The following is a 24,016-nucleotide window of genomic DNA, read 5'->3' as shown; positions in this document are numbered from 1 at the left end:
TTACTTTGAGCAGATAATCTTTTCTAATTAATCCATACTCGTTTTTAACATAAGAAAAACGAGACAAATAGGGGTCCATCACACTTCATAATATGTTCCACATTAACATTTTTCCAAATATACTGCCTTTGAAACCTTATCATCAAGTAAAATGTGAGCCTGTTTCGCCATATTTGCTCATGTCATTTTTTTCCCTGATATTTAAAGTGCTTTTACTTCTTAAATTCTATAAGTTCAAGATTAGATTCTTACGTTAAAACTTTCAAAAGTGGAAACGAATACACCCTCTACACGTGCAAATATGACAGAAATGGGATCACTGAAGAATAAGAACGTAGACATACAGTGAATATATTTCCTGAATGAAAAAGAAATCATTGAAAAAGAAAATAAGACTAAGTATTTTTTATAATAATATTCGCACTATAACTAGATAGGCCAAATTGGTAGTAGTTTGGTCATGGAATTTGGCATAGGGGGATCCGCTCCAGGGATCGTTTAATTGTTTTAACTTTTATTTCCAGTATTTAATTGAAACTTCGATTCTCTTATTTGTCACTGAAATACCTAATAAGCAGTGATAACGTCCTATTCCGTACGTTTCGGATTGACATACTAACCCATATATGTAGAGCTGTCTTTGTGTGTAATACCATACTGACTTGTTGCTATTTTCACTTTTCTAAATATTCCTTTTAACCAGCTCAAAAAAAAAAAAATTGACATAAATGTGCTAATAATTATGACTGAAATTAGTTGCATTTCACACAACGCCAGCGCTACTGGTGGGAAATTTATCTCTGCATCAGCATGCAGTGCGAGATCTCTGCTGAGAATAGAATAAAGTGACTTTAAAAAGTATTTAGGTTTTTTCCACAATTTAGAAATTTTGTGTGCACGTATAAGCGGTACCAATCCATTCTCTTTTTCTATTGTTATCAGTTTTATCATGCAGCAGTAAAAGACCGAGCTTTGCTTGTGAAGAGAATTATAGACATAAAAACGATATTCAGTGTAACCCACTTCCGGAAATGTTTCCGGAAGCATATATACTTCCGGAAATGTTTTCGGAAGCAGCGCAATAGCATTTCCACTTCCGGAAATGCTGTTGCGCTGCCTATGATTTTTATTTCAGCTTTATGTCGCCCGCTGATATCGATGCTATTTATAAGTATAAATCGGTGAACCCCAAAAAAAACATAAATAATATTTCAATAAACCACATATATTAAAAGTTTAGTACAGCGAATTATATCTTATAGAGTGAAAATCCATTCAAGATTACGAGCAAATGAATAGCGCGAGGCTATTAGAATAGAGCTTGGTTCAATTATGAAATTGAGCATCCTGTGCTGGGCGTGGGGGTTGGGAAAAGTGGAGGGGGGATATGTACTGCAGCGTTAGTGGTGGATCTGACTGAAAAAGCCGAGTATATACGACGTTTATCTTCGCCCGTCCGAAAACTTGTTTACGCTACGCTACTGTCGTCTACAGCAGATCATTACTGACAATTTTAGTAAAAACCAAGCACCAGCACTTATATTTATGATCGTTTAATGTGTGTTTATTGTTTATAATGTATTGCGCAATGTTTTTAAACATGTAGCGTGTTTGTTAAATAGTTAATCTTTTCCCTGGCGCTTGACTAGCACTTATTTCAACAGCACCTCTCTCCCCCCCCCCAATAAAAATACTGTAGCTGTGTCCCTGTGAAAAATCTTATGCTGTGGAAAAGTTGCATTGATGTTGGCAGTTATGATTGTTTCGAAACACAGGAATTTTTTATTATTAAAATCCAAGTGCAGCCTAAGATGATGGTACTGTCTCAAATATCTAGTCATTTATCACAATTAAAAAATAATTTTGACGACTATTTTAGGGAAGAGATGAAAAAGTTTGATTCGTTGAGTCGGATTTTTAAAAGCCAGTCTCCATTTGGCAGATTCTGCAAATCTGCACCGCCAATCTGCAAATTTTATTTCAATGGAGACTTCTTTTCCGGCTCCGTATTGGCAGTTTGCAGATACTGCAACCTTCGACTTTGTTTTTTCTGCAAGATGGCAGAATGGCAGAATCTGCCAAAAGGAGACTGGCTTTAACCCATATCAAGACGACTTGCCAATTAGTATGTCAACAAAAGAAAGTGAAGAACTCATTGATATATCAGAAAATACGTCACTGAAAAATAGTTTTAATCGTTAACAGTAATTGGAATTGTGGCTCTCAGTTGCTGATAACTATCCTTGCCTGTTTGATGAAGCTATGAAAGTCCTTCATTTTATTAGCTCATATCTATGTAAGGCCTGATTTTCGGCTATGGTTTACATCAAAACTAAGTGCAGAGATAAGTTGGATATATGAAACTCACTGCGATTAAAAGTAAATAAAGTTGAAGTTGATGCTGAAACTGTAATGAAGAAAAATCAGAAACTAATACATCCTTCCCATTGAAATAAATTTGTAAAAAAAACTTGCAGGTGTAATTTTTTAAGTAAGTGAAAAAATATTTAAGTTGTGTTTTTGATTTTAACCGTCTTTCATTTATATGGGTAAAACTTGTTAATTTTTTTTCATTTCAATTAGAACAAATAAGTTACACAACTCGCCACTACGGAATCTGAGCATTACTAATATTAATGTTTGCGACCGGAACCCACTCAATATTGACTCGCGACCCACTTATGGGTCGCGACCCCATCGTTTGGGAACTACTGATGTACACCATTAGAAGAAACCGTATTTTGCTGAAGTTGTAGGTTATTTTTGTCTCACAAAAAGAATTTACAATGGGAACCGTATAGAGAGTAACAAAACGTTTAATGCATAATAAGGCCGAAGCAATATTTGGAATACCCAGTGGGCTTCTGAAATACACCAGAGCACCAAATCTCATGCGGCTTCAATTGTTCTCCCTCAGTTTCTTGCACTCAGAAGAGATTTTGAAAGAATTGAAGAAACTTAATTTTCTTTCTTTGAAAAACGTAGGGAAGTAATACTAAATTTACTTTACTTCTAGTATGTAAGTAAAAGGCGAGTCTTAGGAGGATAGCAGCTCACACATATATGAGGAAATTCCTATTCGTTTTGACATCGCTCTTAACTTTTAGTCAGAACGATTTGCACCTGAAATATAAAAATGATTTAGTTCAGCTTTTAACTTTTACAGAGGCAGGAAGGGGGAAGGTAAAGATAAAAATAGTGTATCTGGAGATGACATTATGCGTTCCACTACTGAGCAAATAAACATATTAATGCTATGTTCTATTTCAGACGCAAACTAGTTTTGCAATAACAAGGAAGTTGCCCCACCCTCACCATCCATTTTGCATGTTTTTTTTTGCAAATAGAATCCTCTAAATGAAACGAGGTAAGAGGTATATTTCCCCTTCTTTCGACTTTTTATTTTCAAGAAATTTTCTAAGAAGACTTATGGAATCTTACCGTCCATCAGACACACGAGTCAGATTTCACATAGCAACGTCGTTGGGCCGTTCTTGCTCGAACGAATTTATCATATTCTGTCTGAACATGACTTTAATTAGCCATGTTCTTAAGTCAATGCAAAAAATACAAGATTTATTTCACTAGATTAAGTTTATGTTGACAACGAGCTTCTTTGTTCTAAAAAAACACAAGTTTGACACTTTTTTTGGTTTTGTTGTTAAATAAATACTACATTACAATCTACATTATCGGAGGGGAGTAACTCATCACCTTATTCAGAAACTGCTGATGAGGAGCAATTGTTAGCCAATGAATTTCTCATACTCTGTTTTTGATTCAGCTCAAATATTGAGGGTAATGTCCTACTCCTTACCTGAAATGTCATCAGTGAGTGGTGAGGTGGAAAAGGTATCCTGGTGCAAACAAAAATTTGATTGTCAATTTACAAGAAATAGTGAAAATAATTAGTGTGAATAATGATTTATTTTGCTGTGAAATAATAAAGCAAAAAAAAAAAAGAAACATTAGCCCCCAAAAAGAGATGCAATCGGTATAGTTATCATTTTTGTATCTGTGTAGCTCTCAAAAGCCTTGAAAATTTCCCGATAGAATAGACATACTGTAAAAAAAAAAAAAAAAAAAAAAAAAAAAAAGTCATCTAAGCAAAGGCTACACAAGTACATAAGTAATCGACGTTGTCACCAAAACTTTTACCAGAGACATTGAAACCTTTCAAAATTACAATTCATTAAAAAAAATACTTTTCTGTATGACCCAGGCTAAGCAAAGGCCTTACAGACATTCTGCAATTACCATGACTGAAAAGGACAAACTTTCTCTATTGATAATAGAACTGTACATAATCCTCAAATTAAAAGTCGAGATAACCATTAACTCTGATTAATAATGGTTGCTTAGTGAAATGCATACCGTAAAATTAATAGCCACTATCTAATGACCATGGATTCTTAAATGACTAAGCTCTAATAATAGCTAAATGAGACACCTTTTAAAAATAAACGGACACGATTTATTTATACAATAACTTAAGACAACACACAAATCACGACAATCTTACACTGGCCAAAGACTTACCACTAATTAATGTTAGGGTATATATATATATATGATTTGACTCAATCTTGACGGGTGAAAAGATTTGAATCACATAAAAAACTATTTTTAATTTTCATTTTACCTTTTTATTTATTAAATATTTCAACATCAATCTATGAACACTGTAAAAGGAGAGGGGAGTGGTTGGATGATAGGACATTTTTAAGTGTGAGAGGTATGTCAAACACCTAATTAGAAACTTATCACAGAAACTTATATTGGAGGGTGTGAATAAATATCTATCCTCTGTAAGTCTAAATAATCATTCTTAAGTATTTTCCCATTACCTTCATAATTGGTAGTAGTGGTTATATCAGTCATATAATTGCTGGAAATCACCAAGATAATTGAAAAAATAAAAATTAAATGGAAAATATATACAATTAAAAAAAAAATCATAACAAGTATTTAAAGCACAATGTATTTACCCCCCCCCCCCATCCTTCTTTCTCTTCTGGCATATGTACAAAAATTACATTAGTTTTGAAGTAGAATATTCAGACATAAGTCATAAAAATAAATTTGTTTGAGATTAGTAACGCATATTTATCAAAGAATCATGTCTACGTTCAATAGTTTATACTTGAGCTGCGTAAAACCAGGTCAAATCGAATTACCATTTTAGTTCTCTTTTCTTTTACTGAAGCAAAAAGCAATAAAGTTTCCGAGAAACTTTATTTTGTAATACTTTTCCCTTCTTTAGTTTTTTAACACAAGCACAATAATTCTATATAATCATATCCCAATTACATCAAGAAGTACAATTTTAGAAATTTGTGAGTCTTGACAGTTCAGCAGGAGAACAAGAGGGTCAAATTCTGTCAAATGTCGAAATCAAGTATAATTCTCAGTTAAACATCTGTTGTTTTATTTGCAATTTTATTGAAACGTCCTATTTTAAAGCGCAGTTGTATTAAAACGTATAAATTTTCAAAATGTATTTGCGTTAAAATGCATATAACACACTAAACATATTGATGTTAGGCATGTGTTTTTCCCTTTGTTTTTGATGCCTTCCCTTAGAATATCTCAATTTTTTAATCCCTGATTTTTTCCACCGAAATTCTATTTCGTTTCCCCAAAAATTCTAAGCACTTTCCCTCAAATTTTAAAGTGAATTCATTTTAACATGCAATGGTGCCAGTTCGTTATTTCCAGAAGCGTAAAAGACCTTCCGGCATAAAAAATCTTCAAGAAATTTTTTCCTTACATCACCTGTCAAATTTTTTTTTTTTAATTACGGTAAAAAACTATAAAAGTCTTTAAAGCTTTATCAAAAGTCTTTGTGTTGACCGGTACTCACGGCTGAAATATGAGGGGATAGGAATAAAAACAACAATCTCAAATTGATGATTATAAATATACATTTCAGGTTTTTAAATTTTGAAGCCAAAATTTTGCCACTAAAACATGACTTCACAGCATACCCAAAAAACAGTAAATTAGAAATGTTTATTTCCGTATCACTAATTTCCATTTTGAAGGAGAAGAGTGATCAATACATGGCTCACTTCCAATGAATGAAAACCATGTCTTTTAACTAAGACTTAGTCTTATCTTATTCTCGTTTATTCTCTACAGTTTTTAGCACATTTTGACGATCATTAAAGTCATTCTTTTCTGATAGGCTACATACTTTTTGCGTCTTTTTTTTCTAAGGATATAAAAAGTGCATCAGATTAATAAGTTTACTGACACAAATTAACCAGTTCATTAGCCACTCTTTTCGCACTTCTTCTGCTTATGCTTGCAAATATATACTCCCCTCCTAAGGCTAAATAGCGTATCTCAGGAAAGTCAAAGAAATTGCTATGAATATTATAGCGAATCATGTACAATATAATGCTTCTTTTGTTCATTTGGGAGTCTTCACTAATCGTTTATATTAACGGACAATTTTTAAGATTAACGCTGAAAGGCGGATCTTTTTCAACAACTCCCCCTTTTCCTCAAAACTATCATTGATTACACAGTTTTTATAGTTAACCTTTTGTGGTCAAAGAAAATTTTGCTTGTAAAGCTAAAAAAATCAACCTGTTTAACCAAAATTAATCTTCTCCCCATTATTCGTCATAAAATGTAAAAAAAAAATTTATGGAAACGTTGCAATTGATGATAGTGATGATAGTGAGGAAATAAGGTTGGCGCTGATCTCGACTAGGATCAAGTATGCACTAACTCTTTTAAGAGGTAATTATTTAGGCGATGAAGGAAAAAAAATAACAAAAATAAAATTAGATCCGTCTATTGGGCTAAGGAGGGTAGTAGGGAAACCCATGGAACATATCTTAAAGGTACTTTTATAGTATAACCCTTTTATACTTTTTCTTCATCTTTGTGTGAAGTCCAGTGATGATAATAAGATTCATGAAACTTATCAAAATCAACATATTCATTGCAACATTCTAACATATCTGTCAATTCCTGTTTAAGTTCTGTAAAATCAGGCCGTCGAGTTGGCTCTGAAGCCCAGCATCGCGTCATCATTTTGTATAATTCTGATTTACAGTGAGCGGGGCGATCAAGTTTCAGTCCTTCCAATACTTTTCGCATTACCTCTCGCGCAGACAAACCAGGGTATGGAGTAGATCCTAAAAAAGAAAACAATCGAATTTAAGCACAAAATTTCTCAAAAGACTTTGCGAGAACAAAAAAGAATAAACAAGGAAAGTGACCAAGAAGAGCGAGAGGGGGGACTGAATCATCCCTAAAATCTCAAAATTTAAATCAATTTCAATCATTTCCTACAACTCTCTTATTCATGCTGCTTTTTAACTACTTTCAGCTCCAAGGCTTACCAAAATCGAACAGCTTATAATTACTGATGACTCGTTGAAATTGTTTCAATTGTTGCCGCAAATTAAAGCGAAAATTGCTATTAGGAGGCGACGTCAATCGGTTTCTCGTAGAAACATTTAAGTAATTGTCCAGATTTTTAAAGAAATATGCGGTAAGACCAAAACTGGACTAGAAGAAGTCACTGCCCTTTTGAGGAAGGTATCAATAGATATAGCTATCAAATGATAATAACCAAAATAACATGACAATTCTGAGTGAAAAGAAACTAAAACATCAAAGGTTGTATCAAGTAACTACAGTTCCAATATGTCCCTTGAAAAGAAGGCACAGGCAACGCAATACCTCCCATGAAATTTTGAAAGGAGAAGGCAAGAGGGTTTTAGGCATTGAAATCCCCCCCTCCGCCGACGATTACCCCCCCCCCCCCCCGTGGAAAATAAGGTTTCTAAATTTGAATTTTTTTTTTTTTTTTTTAGTTTCGTTGAAAAGTGCTAAGAAACAGGAAAGAGGAATTTACACACTAGAAGTATCTTAAAAACTTAGAAAAAAAAGCAAATCCATTTGTGTTGAAAAGACTTCCATTATGAACTTCTGCAATTTTTGGCATTAACGGGTGCCAAATAAAAAAAAAATGAAGAAGAAAAAAATGTAGGCGAAAAATCATCAAAATTAAGCTAAAACATATGGCACCAAAAAGTTTAAGAAGGTTTAGCTATTCTTTGAAAGGATAGTTGGCTTTAGGAGCCAACAAATTCTTATTATTTAAGTTTTTACGGACGAAAGCATTGTCAAATTCTACGAGTTTATTTTTCTTATCTTTCAAGCGTAAAACTACCACAAATCATCAGTAACAAATGAAAGAAACCCAAAACTAATAGAAATTACAATAGATAGCCTAGTCAAACTCAAAACGAGCAAAAATCAAAAGGAGTATGCCTGACAAAACCCACGTCTTCTTCAAACCAGATATAATTTGCACTTTAGCCTACTTAAAAAAAAAAATAACCGTGTATTGTCAGTTTGATATACATATTCTAATGTCTATTCCTTATAGTCTTAATACTTCTTTATTTGTTAAAGTAAAAAACAGTGAACACATTTAAAATGTATTTTGTTTTCAGTAAAGCGCAAATTATATTCTGGTCTTGAGGAAGTGTGGAGGTTGTCAGCTCTACTCATGATAATTGTTACTATTTTGAGTTTGAATCGGTTAAAGTAAAAAAAACCTAAAACATTTAAAATGTATTTTGTTTTCAGTAAAGTGCAAATTATGTTCTGGTCTTGAAGAGGTATGGGGTTGTCAGCCCTACTCATGTTATTGCTGCTTTTTTAAGTTTGAATCGGTTATTTATTGTAGTTTCTATTCGTTTTGGGTTTAATTCATTTATTGATGGTGATTTGTGATATTTTTACGCTTGGAAAATTATTTGAATTTATTTCTACTCTTTTTTTGGCTTAACTAGGCAGGTTACTATTCATTGACAAACTTGTTTTGTGGAAAAAGCTTTTTATATTAATTTCCGTTCATTTTTTATTGGCATAGTCTTTTTCATATAAAAAATATTTTTCATCTTTTCATTTTTTTCTATTAAACTCCATAGTTTTTACTTTGAAGATTATTTGACTTTATTTCTGCTCATTTTTGGTCTAAAGAGGCTCTTTACTTTTCTTTAAAAAACATACATTTCCCATTAATAAATACTATCTGTAAGTAATTAAATAAAAAAGAAAACAAGTTTTTCAAATGAAAGTGAGGAGCAACTTCAAACCTTAAAACGAACTGAAATTATTACTTATATGAAAGGGGCTGCCTCCTCCTTAAGACCTCCCTCTTTACGTTAAAGTTTTATTATAAGCAGAATTTTTAAACTAAGCTTATTGTTCTCATTAAACGGCCATAAAACTCGAGAAAAAACTGGTTTCTTCGTTACTTTAGAAACAAATTTGGGCTATATATTTGTACATTAGGGGGGGGGGGGTAAAGTATAGCGGGTCTGCATGCAAAGTGTGTTAGGTACAATTATTCTGCATATTATGAAGTAAGAATTGTTTTCTGACTTCAAACTGTCCAAATACTTCACCCCCAAACCCCCATTATGTGCAAATATATAGCAAAACTATATATTTCCCATCTATTATATAACTTGTATTTGTCTTGTCTCGTGCTAACCTGAAAGAAACTAACGTAAAAACCGGTTTGTTCTCGAGTTTTACACAGCTTAAACTTGAGTGAGTGGCGTACAATACACAAGTACCAAAATTCCTTCCGCCTACGGAAAATAAAAAAACAAAACGCAAATAAAATACTCAAATTTGGAAAGCCTTATTTTCCACGGGGGGGGGGGGGTATTTTCCGCAGGAGGGTATTTTCCAGGGTGGTATTTTTTGTGATGGGGGGCCGGCGGGGGGGGAAACGCTGGCCACCAGAGGTTAGGTTAGGTATTTAATATAATGCGTTCTGGACGGCCTGATTTCCATAATTTTTTGATGTAGTTCCCATAACTGTGTTACCAAATTATTACTTTTTCATCACATTTAGATATGTTTCATTAGGATTAACCTAACTTCATTTCTTGAGTGTGGTCACTATAACACATAAGTACCTAAGAATTTAGTTGCTTATTTAGGACTAGGAGGGACAAGCCATAATTACGATGGATCTTCCCAAATTGTCACAAAAAAGAAGCGTGAACGCTTCAAAACACTTGAGCCTATGAATATGTGCAAGATATTAAGTTAAATCGAACCTATCTGTTATATTGTTAGTTTTTCTGCGACCTGGTTCATTCTAAAATAAGGTTCACTTTTCCTTAAAAATGAAACTTTTGAAGGGGGTACGTGCCCAAAGATCCTACTTACGGCTCTCCACCTACATGAACTGAAAATCCTTGCATGACTTTGATTGTCATGTCCAATGACTTTAAAGGTGTGACATATCCAATACGTACATAATATATTTATATTTTTGACGTCTATATTGCAATATCAGCCTCAGATTTGTAACCAGTAAGCTTAGAACTAGACCCCGGCGCCGCGCCGATGAGGGAAGACCGGCGGCACGCCGCCGGCTCGATCAATGTTGACCGCAAAGATTAATGTTTACATCAGTCTGTCTCAAATCACAGCTTCACTTTACAACAGATTCGAGCCTACTCATGAATTCAAAAATTCATAAGTCGCTGGCTGGAAACTGCTCTTCTTTGTTATTCATCAAGAGAAGTGAAAATCTGGTAGAAACGAAATGGCTGTGGCGTTTTAGAACCATTGCATAATACAAGTAGTTGAAGTATCTATTAGCTTTGTATTCTTAACATAAATAATTATCAAAATTAGTCATGAAAATTTTTTTTCATCGAGCATTACTGCATACAAAACTTCAAATACCGTATCACAAAATTCGTCAGTTATCTGGGTAAAAACTTTGAATATAACTTTGAACTTAGAAGCTTAATTTTTTCATAATGCCCTTTGCCTATATCTGTTTTGTCACCCTTAAAACAGTTGAAATGGGCGACTTTGATATTGATTGTTTTTTTTTGCTTATTTGGATTCCTAAAAAGCCTTCTTGTATTCAAAACTGGTTTTAAATAATAATTAAAAAAAAGTATTTTAAAGTTTTTTTGGCTTCTTTATAGAATATGTATTATGTAGGCTAAGGCTGAACTGCTGCTTTTTTATTGCTTTTGGCTGCTCTTTTGGATATTATTCATTTTTTCTTTTGTGGATTCATTCCAAATTATAAACTTATAAATACCTAATATCCGTCAAATTATAAACTGCATCTAAAAGGAGTAAATTTATCAAATTGAAAAATACATGATGAACACTTCACATGAGAACACTTCAATCACAATGAAACAAAAATGATTTATTCGATTTGAAGAAAAATTAAGTGCCAGCTATTTTCTTTGGTAAAAAATGAAAAGCTCATCCGATTTAAATGTAATTAAATAAAACAATATGCAGACTGAATTAGCTCCAGGAAGATGTTGAGATTTTTTTCCTAGTTCGTAACTTTTAATCCAAGCAAAATGTTAGGACACTTAGTATCAGTTATTGAGTTTAAGCTTTGATTTCCAAACGCTCACAAAAATTACCAAATTTAAGAAATTCGCAACAATAAGTCACCTGTGGTCAAAACACTCAAAGGCTCCTCTTAGATTCCCACCCAGGCTCAAAGCTTCTGCTATGGTCATTTGCATGGAAATCTCCAAAGAGTTTCTTTTTAAAATAGCTTTCAAGCGTAGTTAGGGGTATTTAGCCTTTTTTTGCTTCTCGTCAAAGCTTTGAAAAAAGCGTTATAATATTACAAATGTTACATTTGTTATATTTGTGCATATTTTTGGTAATCATTTGTGGGGTAATCGAATTTTTTAAACCACTGTAGATACGTAAGAACGTTGCGACATCTAGTACCCCGAGGTCATAAGACTGTCAAAGACTCCTCCTTGAACCTCCCATATTGAAAGCTTTTATTATGACCTGGCCTTTTAATGTAATTAAATAAAAAAAAACAAGTTTTTTAAACTGAAAGTAAGGAGCGATATTAAAACTTAAAACGAACTGAAATTATTCCGTATATGAAAGGGGCTGTCCCCTCCTCGACGCCTCGCTCTTTACGCTAAAGTTTTTTATTGTTTTAAAAAATAAAGTTGTGAGACAGAGTCAAACTTTAGTGTAAAGAGCGAGATGTTGAGGAGGGGACAGCCCCTTTCATATACGGAATAATTTCTGTTCGTTTTAAGTTTTAATGTCGCTCCTTACTTTCAGTTAAAAAAATTTGTTTTTTTTATTTAATTTCTGATCGTTTTTTAGTTAATGCAGCTTTTATTTTGGCTCACCGTCATTGAATAAGTAAACAAAATTTGCATAAAAATTTTACTTTTCTTTTGCTAAAAGGCTGTCTCTAAATTTGGTTCTGACGTAATTTACAAATTAACTTACGTAACGAACTTCTATATTCGTATATTTTTCTTCTGGCAAAAAATACAAGGTTGCAGATTTTTGCAGATATGAGCTTGAAACCTACGTAATAGGGTTTTCTGATACGCTGAATCTGACGGTGTGATTTTCATTAAAATTCTTTCACTTGTAGGGGATGTTTCCCCCCTCTTAAAAAAATCAGGTAAATTTCCTCAGGCTCGTAGCCTTTGATGAGTAATACTATACTTAATAAAATTTATATATTTAGAATCAGAATTATAAGCCCATTCTTTTAATACATTTATTGACATAAAAATTCCGTTTTTAAAAGTTTCGATTACTATTGAGCCGTATCGCTTGTTTTTTTTTATTATTTTTTATTATGTATATGTTATTACGTATATGAGGGAGTTCTCCCCTTAGTCAATACCACACTCTTTACGTAAAAAAAAAAAAAAAAAATCAATTTACAAACCCCTGAATCACAAAGGCCGTTTAATTAGAATAGATAGCTCTTTTGAAAGCACTAAAAAAACTGTAGCGTAAAGAGCGAGGTATTGACTTTGGGGAGAATCCCCTCATATACGTGAAAATTTCTGTTCGTTTTAAGTTCTAATGTTGCTTCTTACTTTCAGTTGAAAAAACTTGTTTTTTTAAATTTAATTTCTGATCGTTTTTTAAATAATGCTTGGAAATCCGGCGCCCCCTTCATAGAACTTTCCCTTACCCCAAAGAAACATCCTCCACGGAAAGATTTTCCCGAGTAACCCCCTCCTCCAGCCCCCCCCCAGAAAAAAATCCTTCCTGAAAATGTCTGTATACTTCCCAATAACCAATACAATATGCAAGGAATGGGCAAAGTTCATAACTTGCAGCCCTTTTAATGAACTAGAACTTTTAATTTCCGTTCTAATGAACCCTCCTACGATATTCTAGGACCACTGGGTCAATACGATTACCCCTGGGGAAAAAAAACAAATAAACACGCATCCGTGATGTTTCTTCTGGCAAAAAATCGAAAATTCCACATTTTTGTAGATAGGAGCTTGAAACCTCTACAGTAGGGTTCTCTGATACGCTGAATATGATGGTGTGATTTTCATTAAGGTTCTATAGCTTTTAGGGGTCTTTCCCCCTTTTTTTCGAAAATCAGCCAAATTTCCTCAGGCGCGTAACTTTTCATGGGTAAGATTAAACTTGATGAAACTTATATATTTGAAACCAGAATTAAAATCTGATTCTTTTGATTTATCTATTGGTATCAAAATTCCGTTTTTTGGAGTTTCGGTTACCATTGAGCCGGGTCGCTCCTTACTTACAGTTCGTTACCACGAACTGTTTGACTTGGGCACAGGACCAAGGGTGCCATTGTCACTCGAGCGCAACGTTAGGTGGGGATGTCGATATCGCTTTCGTCACACCAATTCGTTTTAGTGTGAATCTGCCTGGTGAATGAATGTTTTCAAAGTAAACCCGTTTCATCAATAAGAAAAAAAACGGATTGGATGCATATGTCCCTTTCCCTTTGGACGATAAAACTAAACAAGCACTGTATCAAGCATAACTCACGAAAATCTTGCTAATTTTGTCAACTTTTCAACTTTTGGGCATTCCTGCTTTCAATAAAAAAAAAAAATCAAGGTACTATTACTTAAATATAATAACTCCCAATACCCCCTCTGGATACCATCTTGATAGGATGCCGTCTCTGCCTTAAATTAAAAAAAAAAATTAACTTTTTAGCATCCCTGCTTTCAATAAAAAAAAATTCGAGATGTTATCATTTAAATGTAATACCTCCCTACCCCCTCCCCTCTGGATACCACCTTGATAGGATACCGTCTCAGCTTTACATTTAAAAAATTAATTTACTTAATAATTAACTAGGTCACTATATGGTTCAAACAAACATGCGAAATAACGTTAAACACCTTAGTGTTCCTTGAAAAAAAATTTAGTGTATGAGTAAAGGGGTACAAAGACAACAACAAAAATTTCGAAATTATTCAGATATACCTCAAATTATTGGAAAACTGAGTCATAGATTCGCCGTGGCATTCAATAAGATCCAAAGAATCTAATTAAAAGGGAGAACACGCAAAAGCCAAATTAGGCAAGTAGCCTATGAGAAATCGAAAAATACCCAAGACAATGAACAAGTCCCAATGGAGGGCCCTGGGTCTATCAAAATATTTCAATGGTTTCCCAGGTGATTTGATATCATTTTCTTCCGTCTCCACTTTAAAAGAAAAAAATAATTATCTTTTTGGCATCCCTGCTTTCAGTAAAAAAAAAATCAGGTATTATCATTTAAAAATGATAGCCCTCTACCCCCTCCCCCTATAGGCAATAATTTGCAATTTATTTATGAATCATATTTGTGGGGTAACTTCCGGTTCAATCTTTAATTCCCCAACCTTGTACATAGCCTAGTCTATAGCTAAATTTTGTCTCAATAGAAGGTTTTTTTTTTTGGGGGGGGGGGGGGTAAAAATTTTTCAGAAAGAAGATTGTATTTTCTATCAGGCGTTCAATAATTGAGTATTAAACATTAAGAAAATCTTATCTAAAAACAGCAAAAGAAAAACAAAACTCTGCAAACACAATTCAAACAATCTGTCGGCTGTAAATTTCAAAATCCAACTGAAGGCTGAAGTTGTATAGTAGTGAATGCGTTCTATAATGCTATTCAACTTGAAAATAAAATTCTTGACTACGAATGATGTAAGAAATAGCGGTTCGGAAACTGCATTCGAAATGATTTAAACTCATTTCATAAAAACGATACTTTTTTTGTCAACATATGAAGAACTGTGTATATTGCAATATTTGCAATTGTATATTTCATCTGTCTGGTTTTTATGTAAAGTAACAAAAGAGACGAAAACTAACGAACAAGAGAGGAGTGAAGAATTATGGTATGCAAAGTAATATTTGGCAGGGAAAGTCACTGGTGATAATTTGCTAAGGGTGGCACCGTAATTGCGTGATTTTCGGGGATTCGGGGAACCAAATTTTTTTTCGGGGTGACACATAGATTTTCGGGGAAATACCCGAAAATTCGGGGATAGTGCTAGCCCTGCCTGATTTCGAATCAGGAAAATCGAAATACTAAACCACACGAGAAGGAAAAGCTCCAACTTTGCGGTTGACGCAATGATGAATTGCCGCAAAATTAATTTAAAGTCGACCGAACGCCGCCGCCTCTGCCGGGGGCGAACAACCGGGCCTCTCGTCGGCGGCGTTCGGTCGATCCGCCGGCGCGGCGCCGGGGTCAACTTAGAACCACTGATTGTAGCCTACTCTAGGCGACAACCACCACTTATTGTAAATTAAATAAAAAAAACAAGTTTTTTAAACTGAAAGTAAGGAGCGACATTAAAACTTAAAACGAACAGAAATTATTCCGTATATGAACGGGGCTGTCCCCTCCTCAACGCCTTGCTCTTTACGCTAAAGTTTTTTATTGTTTTAAAAAATAAAGTTGTGAGACAGAGTCAAACTTTAGCGTAAAGAGCGAGGCGTTGAGGAGGGGACAGCCCCTTTCATATACGGAATAATTTCTGTTCGTTTTAAGTTTTAATGTCGCTCCTTACTTTCAGTCTAAAAAACTTGTTTTTTTTATTTAATGTCTGATCGTTTTTTAGTTAATGCAGCTTTTATGTGCATAAAAATTTTACTTTTCTTTTGCTAAATGGATGTCTTTACAAATTAACTTACGTAACTAACTTCTATATTCGTATATTTTTCTTCTGGCAAAAAATACAAAGTTGCAGATTTTTGCAGATATGGGCTTGAAACGTATATAAGAGGATTTTCTGAAACGCTGAATCTGACGGTATGATTTTCATTAAAATTCCTTTACTTGTGGGGGATGTTCCCCCCCTCTTTAAAAATCTAGTAAATTTTCACAGGCTCGTAGTCTTTGATGCGTAATACTAAACTTAATAAAATTTATATATTTAGAATCAACATTATAAACACATTCTTTTGATACATTTATTGACATCAAAATTCCGTTTTTAAAAGTTTCGATTACTATTGAGCCGTATCGCTTGTTTTTTTATTGTTTTTTTTTATTACGTATACGTTATTACGTATATGAGGGGGTTCTCCCCTTAGTCAATACCACGCTCTTTACGTTAAAATTTAAAACAAATTTTGATTCACAAACCCCTGAGTCACAAAGGCCGTTTAATTAGAATAGATAGCTCTTTTGAAAGCACTAAAAAAACTGTAGCGTAAAGAGCGAGGTATTGACTTGGGGAGAACCCCCTCACATACGTTATAATTTCTGTTCGTTTTAAGTTCTAATATTCCTTCTTACATTTCAGTTGAAATGTAATTATTCCGTATATGAAAGGGGCTGTCCCCTCCTCAACGCCTCGCTCTTTACGCTAAAGTTTTTTATTGTTTAAAAAATAAAGTTGTGAGACGGAGACAAACTTTAGCTCAAAGAGTGAGGGGTGGAGGAGGGGACAGTCCCAAACCCCTAAATCACAATGGCCGTTTAATTAGAATAGATAGTTCCTTTGAAAGCACTAAAAAAACTCTAGCATAATGAGTGTAGTTTTGACTTGGAGGAGAACCCCCTAACATACGTTATGATTTCTGTTTGTTTTAAGTTCTAATATTCCTTCTTACATTTCAGTTCAAATGTAATTATTCCGTATATGAAAGGGACTGTCCCCTCCTCAATGCCTCACTCTTTACGCTAAAGTTTTTTATTGTTTTAAAAAATAAAGTTATGAGACAGAGTTAAACTTTATCGTAATGAGCGAGGCGTTGAGGAGGGGACAGCCCCTTTCATATACGGAATAATTTCTGTTCGTTTTAAGTTTTAATGTCGCTCCTTACTTTCAGTTTAAAAAACTTGTTTTTTTTATTTAATTCCTGGTCGTTTTTTATTTAATGCAGCTTTTATTTGCATAAAAATTTTAATATTATTTTTCTAAATGGATGTCTTTACAAATTAACTTACGTAACTAACTTCTATATTCGTATATTTTTCTTCTGGCAAAAAATTCAAAGTTGCAGATTTTTGCAGATATGAGCTTGAAACCTATGTAATAGGGTTTTCTGATACGCTGAATCTGACGGTGTGATTTTATTAAAATTCTTTCACTTGTAGGGGTCCCTCTTTAAAAAATCGAGTAAATTTTCTCAGGCTCGTAGCCTTTGATGAGTAATACTAAACTTAATAAAATTTATATATTTAGAATCAGCATTATAAACACATTCTTTTGATACATTTATTGACATCAAAATACCGTTTTTAAAAGTTTCGATTACTATTGAGCCGTATCGCTTTTTTTTTTATTTTTTTTTTTTTATTACGTATATGTTAATACGTATATGAGGGGGTTCTCCCCTTAGTCAATACCACGCTCTTTACGTTAAAAGTTAAAAAAAAATTTGATTCACAAACCCCTGAATCACAAAGGCCGTTTAATTAGAATAGAGAGCTCTTTTGAAAGCACTAAAAAAAAACTGTAGCGTAAAGAGCGAGGTATTGACTTGGGGGAGAGCCCCCTCACATACGTTATAATTTCTGTTCGTTTTAAGTTCTAATATTGCTTCTTACATTTCAGTTGAAAAAACTTGTTTTTTTTATTTAATTTCTGATCGTTTTTTAAATAATGCTTGGAAATCCGGCGCGCCCTTCATATAACTGTCCCTGCCCCCACAGACACAGCCTCCACTGACATATTCTCCAGAGGAACCCCCTCCTCTAGCCCCCCCCCCCTCCATAAAAAATCCTTCCTGAAAATGGTTGTATACTTTCCAATAACCAATAAATAATGCTGGCAAGTCCGGCGCCCCCTTCATGGCAATTTCCCTTCCCCCCTGAAAACTTCCATCATGAACAGATCCTCCAACATACCCACCGACCCATCCTTCCCTCCCACTACCAGAAAAAAAACCTCCTGAAAACTTCTGTATACTTCCCAATAACCAATACTATATGTTAACATTGGGTAAAGTTCATAACTTTTAGCCCTCCCTCTGGGAGCTTCGGGGGATTAAGTCATCCTAAAAGACATATTTATCATATTTTAGACCATGCTGAACAAAATGGCTATCTCAAAATTTTGATCGGGTGACTTTGGGAAAAAAATAAGCGTGGGAGGGGGCCTAGTTGCCCTCCATTTTTTTTGGTCACTTAAAAAGGGCACTAGAATTTTTAATTTTCATTCAAATGAGCCCTCCCACGATATTCTAGGACCACTGGGTCGATACGATCACCCCCGGAAAAAAAAACAAACAAAAAAACAAACAAATAAACACGCACCCGTGATCTTTCTTCTGGCAAAAAATGTAAAATTCCACATTTTTGGAGATAGGAGCTTGACACCTCGGCAGTAGGGGTCTCTGATACGCGGAATAGGAGGGTGTGATTTTCATGAAGGTTCTACAACTTTTAGGGTGTCTTTCTCCCTTTTTTTAAAAATCAGTCAAATTTTCTCAGGCGCCTAACTTTTTATGGGTAGCACTAAACTTGATGAAAGTTATATATTTGAAATCAGCATTGAAATCTGAGTCTTTTGATATATCTATTGGTATCAAAAACCCGTTTTCTAGAGTTTCGGTTACCATTGAGCCGGGTCGCTCCTTACTTACAGTTCGTTACCACGAACTGTTTGATATGCGCAAATCCGGTTTTAAATCCGTGTACGACTCTGATAAAGTTTTAAGCTGTAACTTGTCCATATTTCTATTAAAACTTATCTACGAAGCCTCTTGTTTTATGTTTCAAAACAAGAGGCTTCGTAGATAAGTTTTTATAGAAACCCCCGAAAAAAATCCTGCCATGCGTGCCTGGTTCCATGCGGACATGAAAACCCAGGGTTCAGGGCTCCGGTTTATGTTTCATAGCCAATATAAAACAAGAGGCTTCGTAGATAAGTTTTAATAGAAATATGGACAAGTTACAGCTTAAAACTTTATCAGAGTCTTACACAGATTTGAAACCTGTATGATGGAATGGCCAGAAAGTGAAACCCTTGTACCCCTTCTCTCTCCTCATCCCAAAACTCACAAATCTAAGCTTATTGTGCTTCTTGTGACTCATGATCATTCTGGGTTGATGTAGGGAATATGAAACATAAACCGGAGCCCTGAACCCTGGGTTTTCAGGTCCGCATGGAACCAGGCACGCATGGCAGGATTTTTTTCGGGGGTGACGGATAATAAAAAAATATTTTATAAATTGCGTAAGATGTCCTCCAGCTCCAGAGTTTAAGGAAAATGTAGGCCCAGCGCACGTCCCTGGAAAGAGGCCTTTTTTGGATCCTTCAATCGTTCTGATAAAAATGGCCGTAATTATATTTTGGTCAATTGCAATATGGAAGGGTGGGTTGGGTACAAGGGGTTACATAGGTGACATGTTCTCTTCGGTGGATTTCTCCCAGTAAAATAGACGCTAGCTCTGATAATTTCATTGCTCAACTATCCACGATTATCTGTTCTATATAATGACCCCTCTGGGGGGGGAATGCAAAGGTTACACATTACTCTTTAATTAGTTAACGCTATTCTGTTGATTTTGAAAATAGTTTTTAAAACGAATGTGACGGTCAATTTTAAGTATATGATCGAAGCATCATAGAATGACAGGATTTAATTATTTATCTCTTGAACCTTAGTTGGGCCTATTGTTAAGAAGTGGCAATAATCATAAAATAATTGCTAAGAGATGCGTAAACGATAACATTAATGACAACAATAGAATCCAATATTTCCATGAAATTAAAAACAATTCAAGGACATTAGGATAATAAACCAAAATAGTAAAAATGATACACCTTAATGTTTTTAAGAACAATAAAAACAGTGGCAGCAATACTAAAAAGGAAATTAATATGATAAACTACATAATATGCATTGAATGGATCATTCAGAAAAGGATAACATTTCAATACAACTGGTTTCCTGGAAATGAGAAAACGAATCCGATTGATTTCTTTTCGAAATGAAAAAGGCAAATATATATATATATATATATATATATATATATATATATATATATATATATATATATATATATATATATATATATATATATATATATATAGGGCGGATCCAGGATTTTTTTCGGGGGGGGGGTTTACTAATTTTTGACTCAGTTTTCGACTAATTTTACTGATTTTTACCTAGGTTTTACTAATTTTCGACTTACTTTCGACTCGGTCAAAAATTTCGGGGGGGGGGGAGGGTTCAAACCGGGTAACCCCCCTGGATACGGCCTTGATATATACATATATACATATATACATATATATATATATATATATATATATATATATATATATATATATATATATATATATATATATATATATATATATATATATATATATATATATATATATATATATATATATATATATATATATATATATATATATCATATATATATATATAAGTTTGTTTGTGCAGCATCTAATTGTTTTTTGTTTTTTTTTACTTGAATTGCGAATTTGACTCATTGCAGCTAGTAATTCCAATGAAGCATTATATTTTGCTACCTCGTCTATTCCGAAAACAATGCATTAATTGAGAAAATAATATTCATTTGACATAGTTTTCCAGGGGCACTTTTGCACAAAGGTTCAGAAGAATGTGCTACCTATGATTTGGCACTGTCGCCGTTTTAGCCAAGCCTAGTCCCTTGAATTCTCGCAAATTAAGTTTTTCTCTGCATAGTTAATTTAGTACTGACATCAAGACTGGAACTATAGAAAAGGCATAAACTGGTAAGTTGGTTTTGTCGTGTCTCCTCTTACTCAAGCACCAAGCAAAGCAAAACAGTGACTCAGAATTATACTTGTTAGAAGAATAAATTTTTAACCACTAGTTTAAATCCTGGGAATATGTAGCAAAAAAGAACCATTTCTTGCACTAATTAGGGCTGAGAATTGTTCAATGTTTTGTATTGAGATAAATACAAATTCAAACAATTTAAAGTTACAGAATTATTTAACATTTTTGTAGATTTCAAGATTTAGCATTTTCATTTAAACACATATACTTTTGCAGTTATGTAGTTTTTGGTAGCAGCAGGGGCCAAATAAACAAAGGGGGGAAGAAAAGAAACGTGGGTGAAAAAGCAGAAAAAAGTCAAAAACATATGACACCGAACAGCTTTTTAAGGTATAGCTTTCCTTTGAAAATACAGTCTTCTTTGGGAATCAAAAGATTGTTAATATTTCAATTTTCATGGACAAAAAGTGTTGTCAAATTTAAATAAGTTTCGCTTATGCGTTTCACAGCTCAATGCAACAAAACTGATAAAATGTGCTGCCGCCTTAGAAACTTCATAATTTTGAAAAAATCCAAAAACCTTCCAAAATCGCCGTTTTCAGGTATGAATAGACCTAAGGTAGGTCAACGGGGCAAAAATATGTTTTAATTTTTATGTCCTTGGTACTTTAATATTAGAAGGAACTGAGTTCCTTCTGGTTATTCGGCAACACTGGCGGAAATGTGATGCTCCCCTAGGAACTTCATAATTTTCAAACTATCCAAAACCGGATTCTTTGGATCCAGTTTTGGCCCAAACCGGATGAGACCGGATTGGTTTTTTTTTTTTTTTTTTTTTTTTTTTTTTTTTTTTTTTTTTTTTTTACTAGGGCACTTCGTACAGCAGGATTTGTCGTAGAATCTTCGAAAGGTGCTCATTCGATTGGAAATTGAAAGTTCTAGTGCCCTTTTAAGGGTCGAAAGTGATTGGACGGCATCCACCCCCCCCCCACCACGGTCATAATTTCCCCAAACATATCCAAATCAAAATTTTCAGATAGTCATTTTCTTCAACATAGTTGAAAGGACCAGTAATTATGTCTTTGGGGAGACAACCCCCCACAGTCCTTGGGCCAAGGGCTATAAATCATGCTTCTACACGAATATAGAGACCTAAAACTCAACCTTACGGTGGAGGTCTTTAAAACTAGAAACGAATCCGAATTGTGGAGACTTGGAAGATTGGCAGGAGAACCATGTTGAAGCTGATTTGAAAAACAAGATAGCAACAGACTACGAAGGTATTTAGAATAAATTTAGGACACGATAGTAAATACAAATTCCGAAGCCTGAGAACAGGTTTTGTCATTGATTTTTTCCACTCCAGGAATAACAACCGAGCATTTTAATGAAGAAGAAATATTTTATTTAGACATTTCTGAATAACGTAAGCATCCTAGATGAAACTTTTAGCGCAATGATCGAATTGTTTTATGTTTTGCGAGTTGAGTGCAAGAATGGGTTTGAAAATTAATATTAAGAAGACTAAGTCGTTAAGAACAGAACTAAGTGAAGGTGAAGAGGTGACGTTCGGTAAAGAGAGGATCCATGAAATAGACAGCTTCACTTACCTAGGCATTATCCTAGGCAGCGCAATAGCACTGCCTAAGTAAAGAACAATGTGGGCACAATGTATTATTTATTTATTTTTCGTTTTTTTGGTTTATTTTCTTTCCGACCAGGGGACTTCGTATAGAAGTTGTCAAAACAACTTCGAACGGGACTCATTCGACTGGAAATGGAAAGCTCTAGTGCCATTTTTACACATGAAAGTGAATGGTGGGCAACCAGCCACCCCACGCCCTTCATTTCCCCAAACACTTCCAATCAAAATTTGAGATAGCCATTTTCCTCAGCATCGTTGAAAGATCCAGTAATTATGTCTTTGAGGATGAGAACATCCCCCCACAACCATGAGGGCAAGGGCTATAAGTTATACTAATTGCCCATTATTAACATATAAGGTTTTTATGGAAAGCGTGGTCGTATAGACTTCTGAGGGGGCTCATTCAATTGGAAGCCAGAAAATCTACTGCCCTTTTTACGAGTCAACAGTAATCTGAGGGCAAAGAGCCATCCCACGTCCTCTTTTCCACAAATGCATCCGATAGAAATTTTGAGACAGCCATTTTGTTCAAAATAGTCCAAAGATTATAGAACATGGCCTTCGAAGTTGACACAGCCCCGCAGAGCCATGGACCAAGGATCGTAAGTTAGGGTGATCGTATAAACTTCGGATGGAGCTCATTTGATGGGAAATTGTAAGTTATAGTGCCCTTTTTAATAGTCAAAAGTGATTGGGGGGGGGAAGGGGTAGGATCCAGTAATTATTCTTTCGGGGATGTCAATCACCCCACAGCCCTCAGGGCAAGGGCTATATTTACATATAGCCAGGCAATTCGTTCATTGTTTACATATAGTATATCTTACTGAGAAAGGTATGCATGTTCACCTTCACTTTCCACAAAGACAAAGGGTAGGCCTATTCAGTTGAGGCTTTCACAGAATATAGAAGTGAGTGTTGAACTGAGGGGAGGGTTTCAAAAGGATATATAAGCAATACAAATAGGCAGCGCCGCTCTATAATAGCTAGCAATATCATTAAAACTTTTGAAGGAGCTAATTGGATTGGAAATTAAAAGTTCTAGTGCCTTTTTAAGAGTCAAAACATGTTGAAGGGCAAGCAGCCCTCCTCCCAAGGCAATTTCTCAACACATCCAATAATAATTTTAAAATATCCATTTTGTTCAGTATAGTAGGACGGTCCAGTAACTATGTCTCTAGGGATATTGGGTATGTCGACCCCCCCCCACAGTTATGCAACTTACCCATTTATCTTTAAAGCTAAATGTTTCTTAAAACTAAACTAAAAGCCACTGTGTGAATGTTGGCTGTCAACAAGACATCTCAGCAATATCTGAAGAACGACTGG

At 34.5% G+C, this 24,016-nt stretch overlaps 1 protein-coding gene across 1 annotated transcript in view; it reads right to left on the bottom strand.

Moving 5' to 3' along the window:
* Positions 1-5,302: 5,302 nt before the first annotated feature.
* The window catches only part of LOC148945205 (uncharacterized), a 149,826-nt gene continuing 131,112 nt past the window's right edge, over positions 5,303-24,016 (bottom strand). Inside the window, exon 11 of the mRNA XM_089098604.1 lies at positions 5,303-7,151. Coding sequence (XP_088954730.1) covers positions 6,877-7,151 — 275 coding nt within the window. The 3' untranslated portion in view covers positions 5,303-6,876. The remainder of the gene's footprint in view (positions 7,152-24,016) is intronic.

This window comes from Artemia sp. Qi Xiang Cuo, chromosome 13 (assembly GCF_049724085.1).
Source record: "Artemia sp. Qi Xiang Cuo chromosome 13, ASM4972408v1, whole genome shotgun sequence".
Classification (NCBI taxonomy): Eukaryota; Metazoa; Arthropoda; class Branchiopoda; order Anostraca; family Artemiidae; genus Artemia; species Artemia sp. Qi Xiang Cuo.
This window is presented reverse-complemented; position numbering and strand designations above follow the sequence as displayed.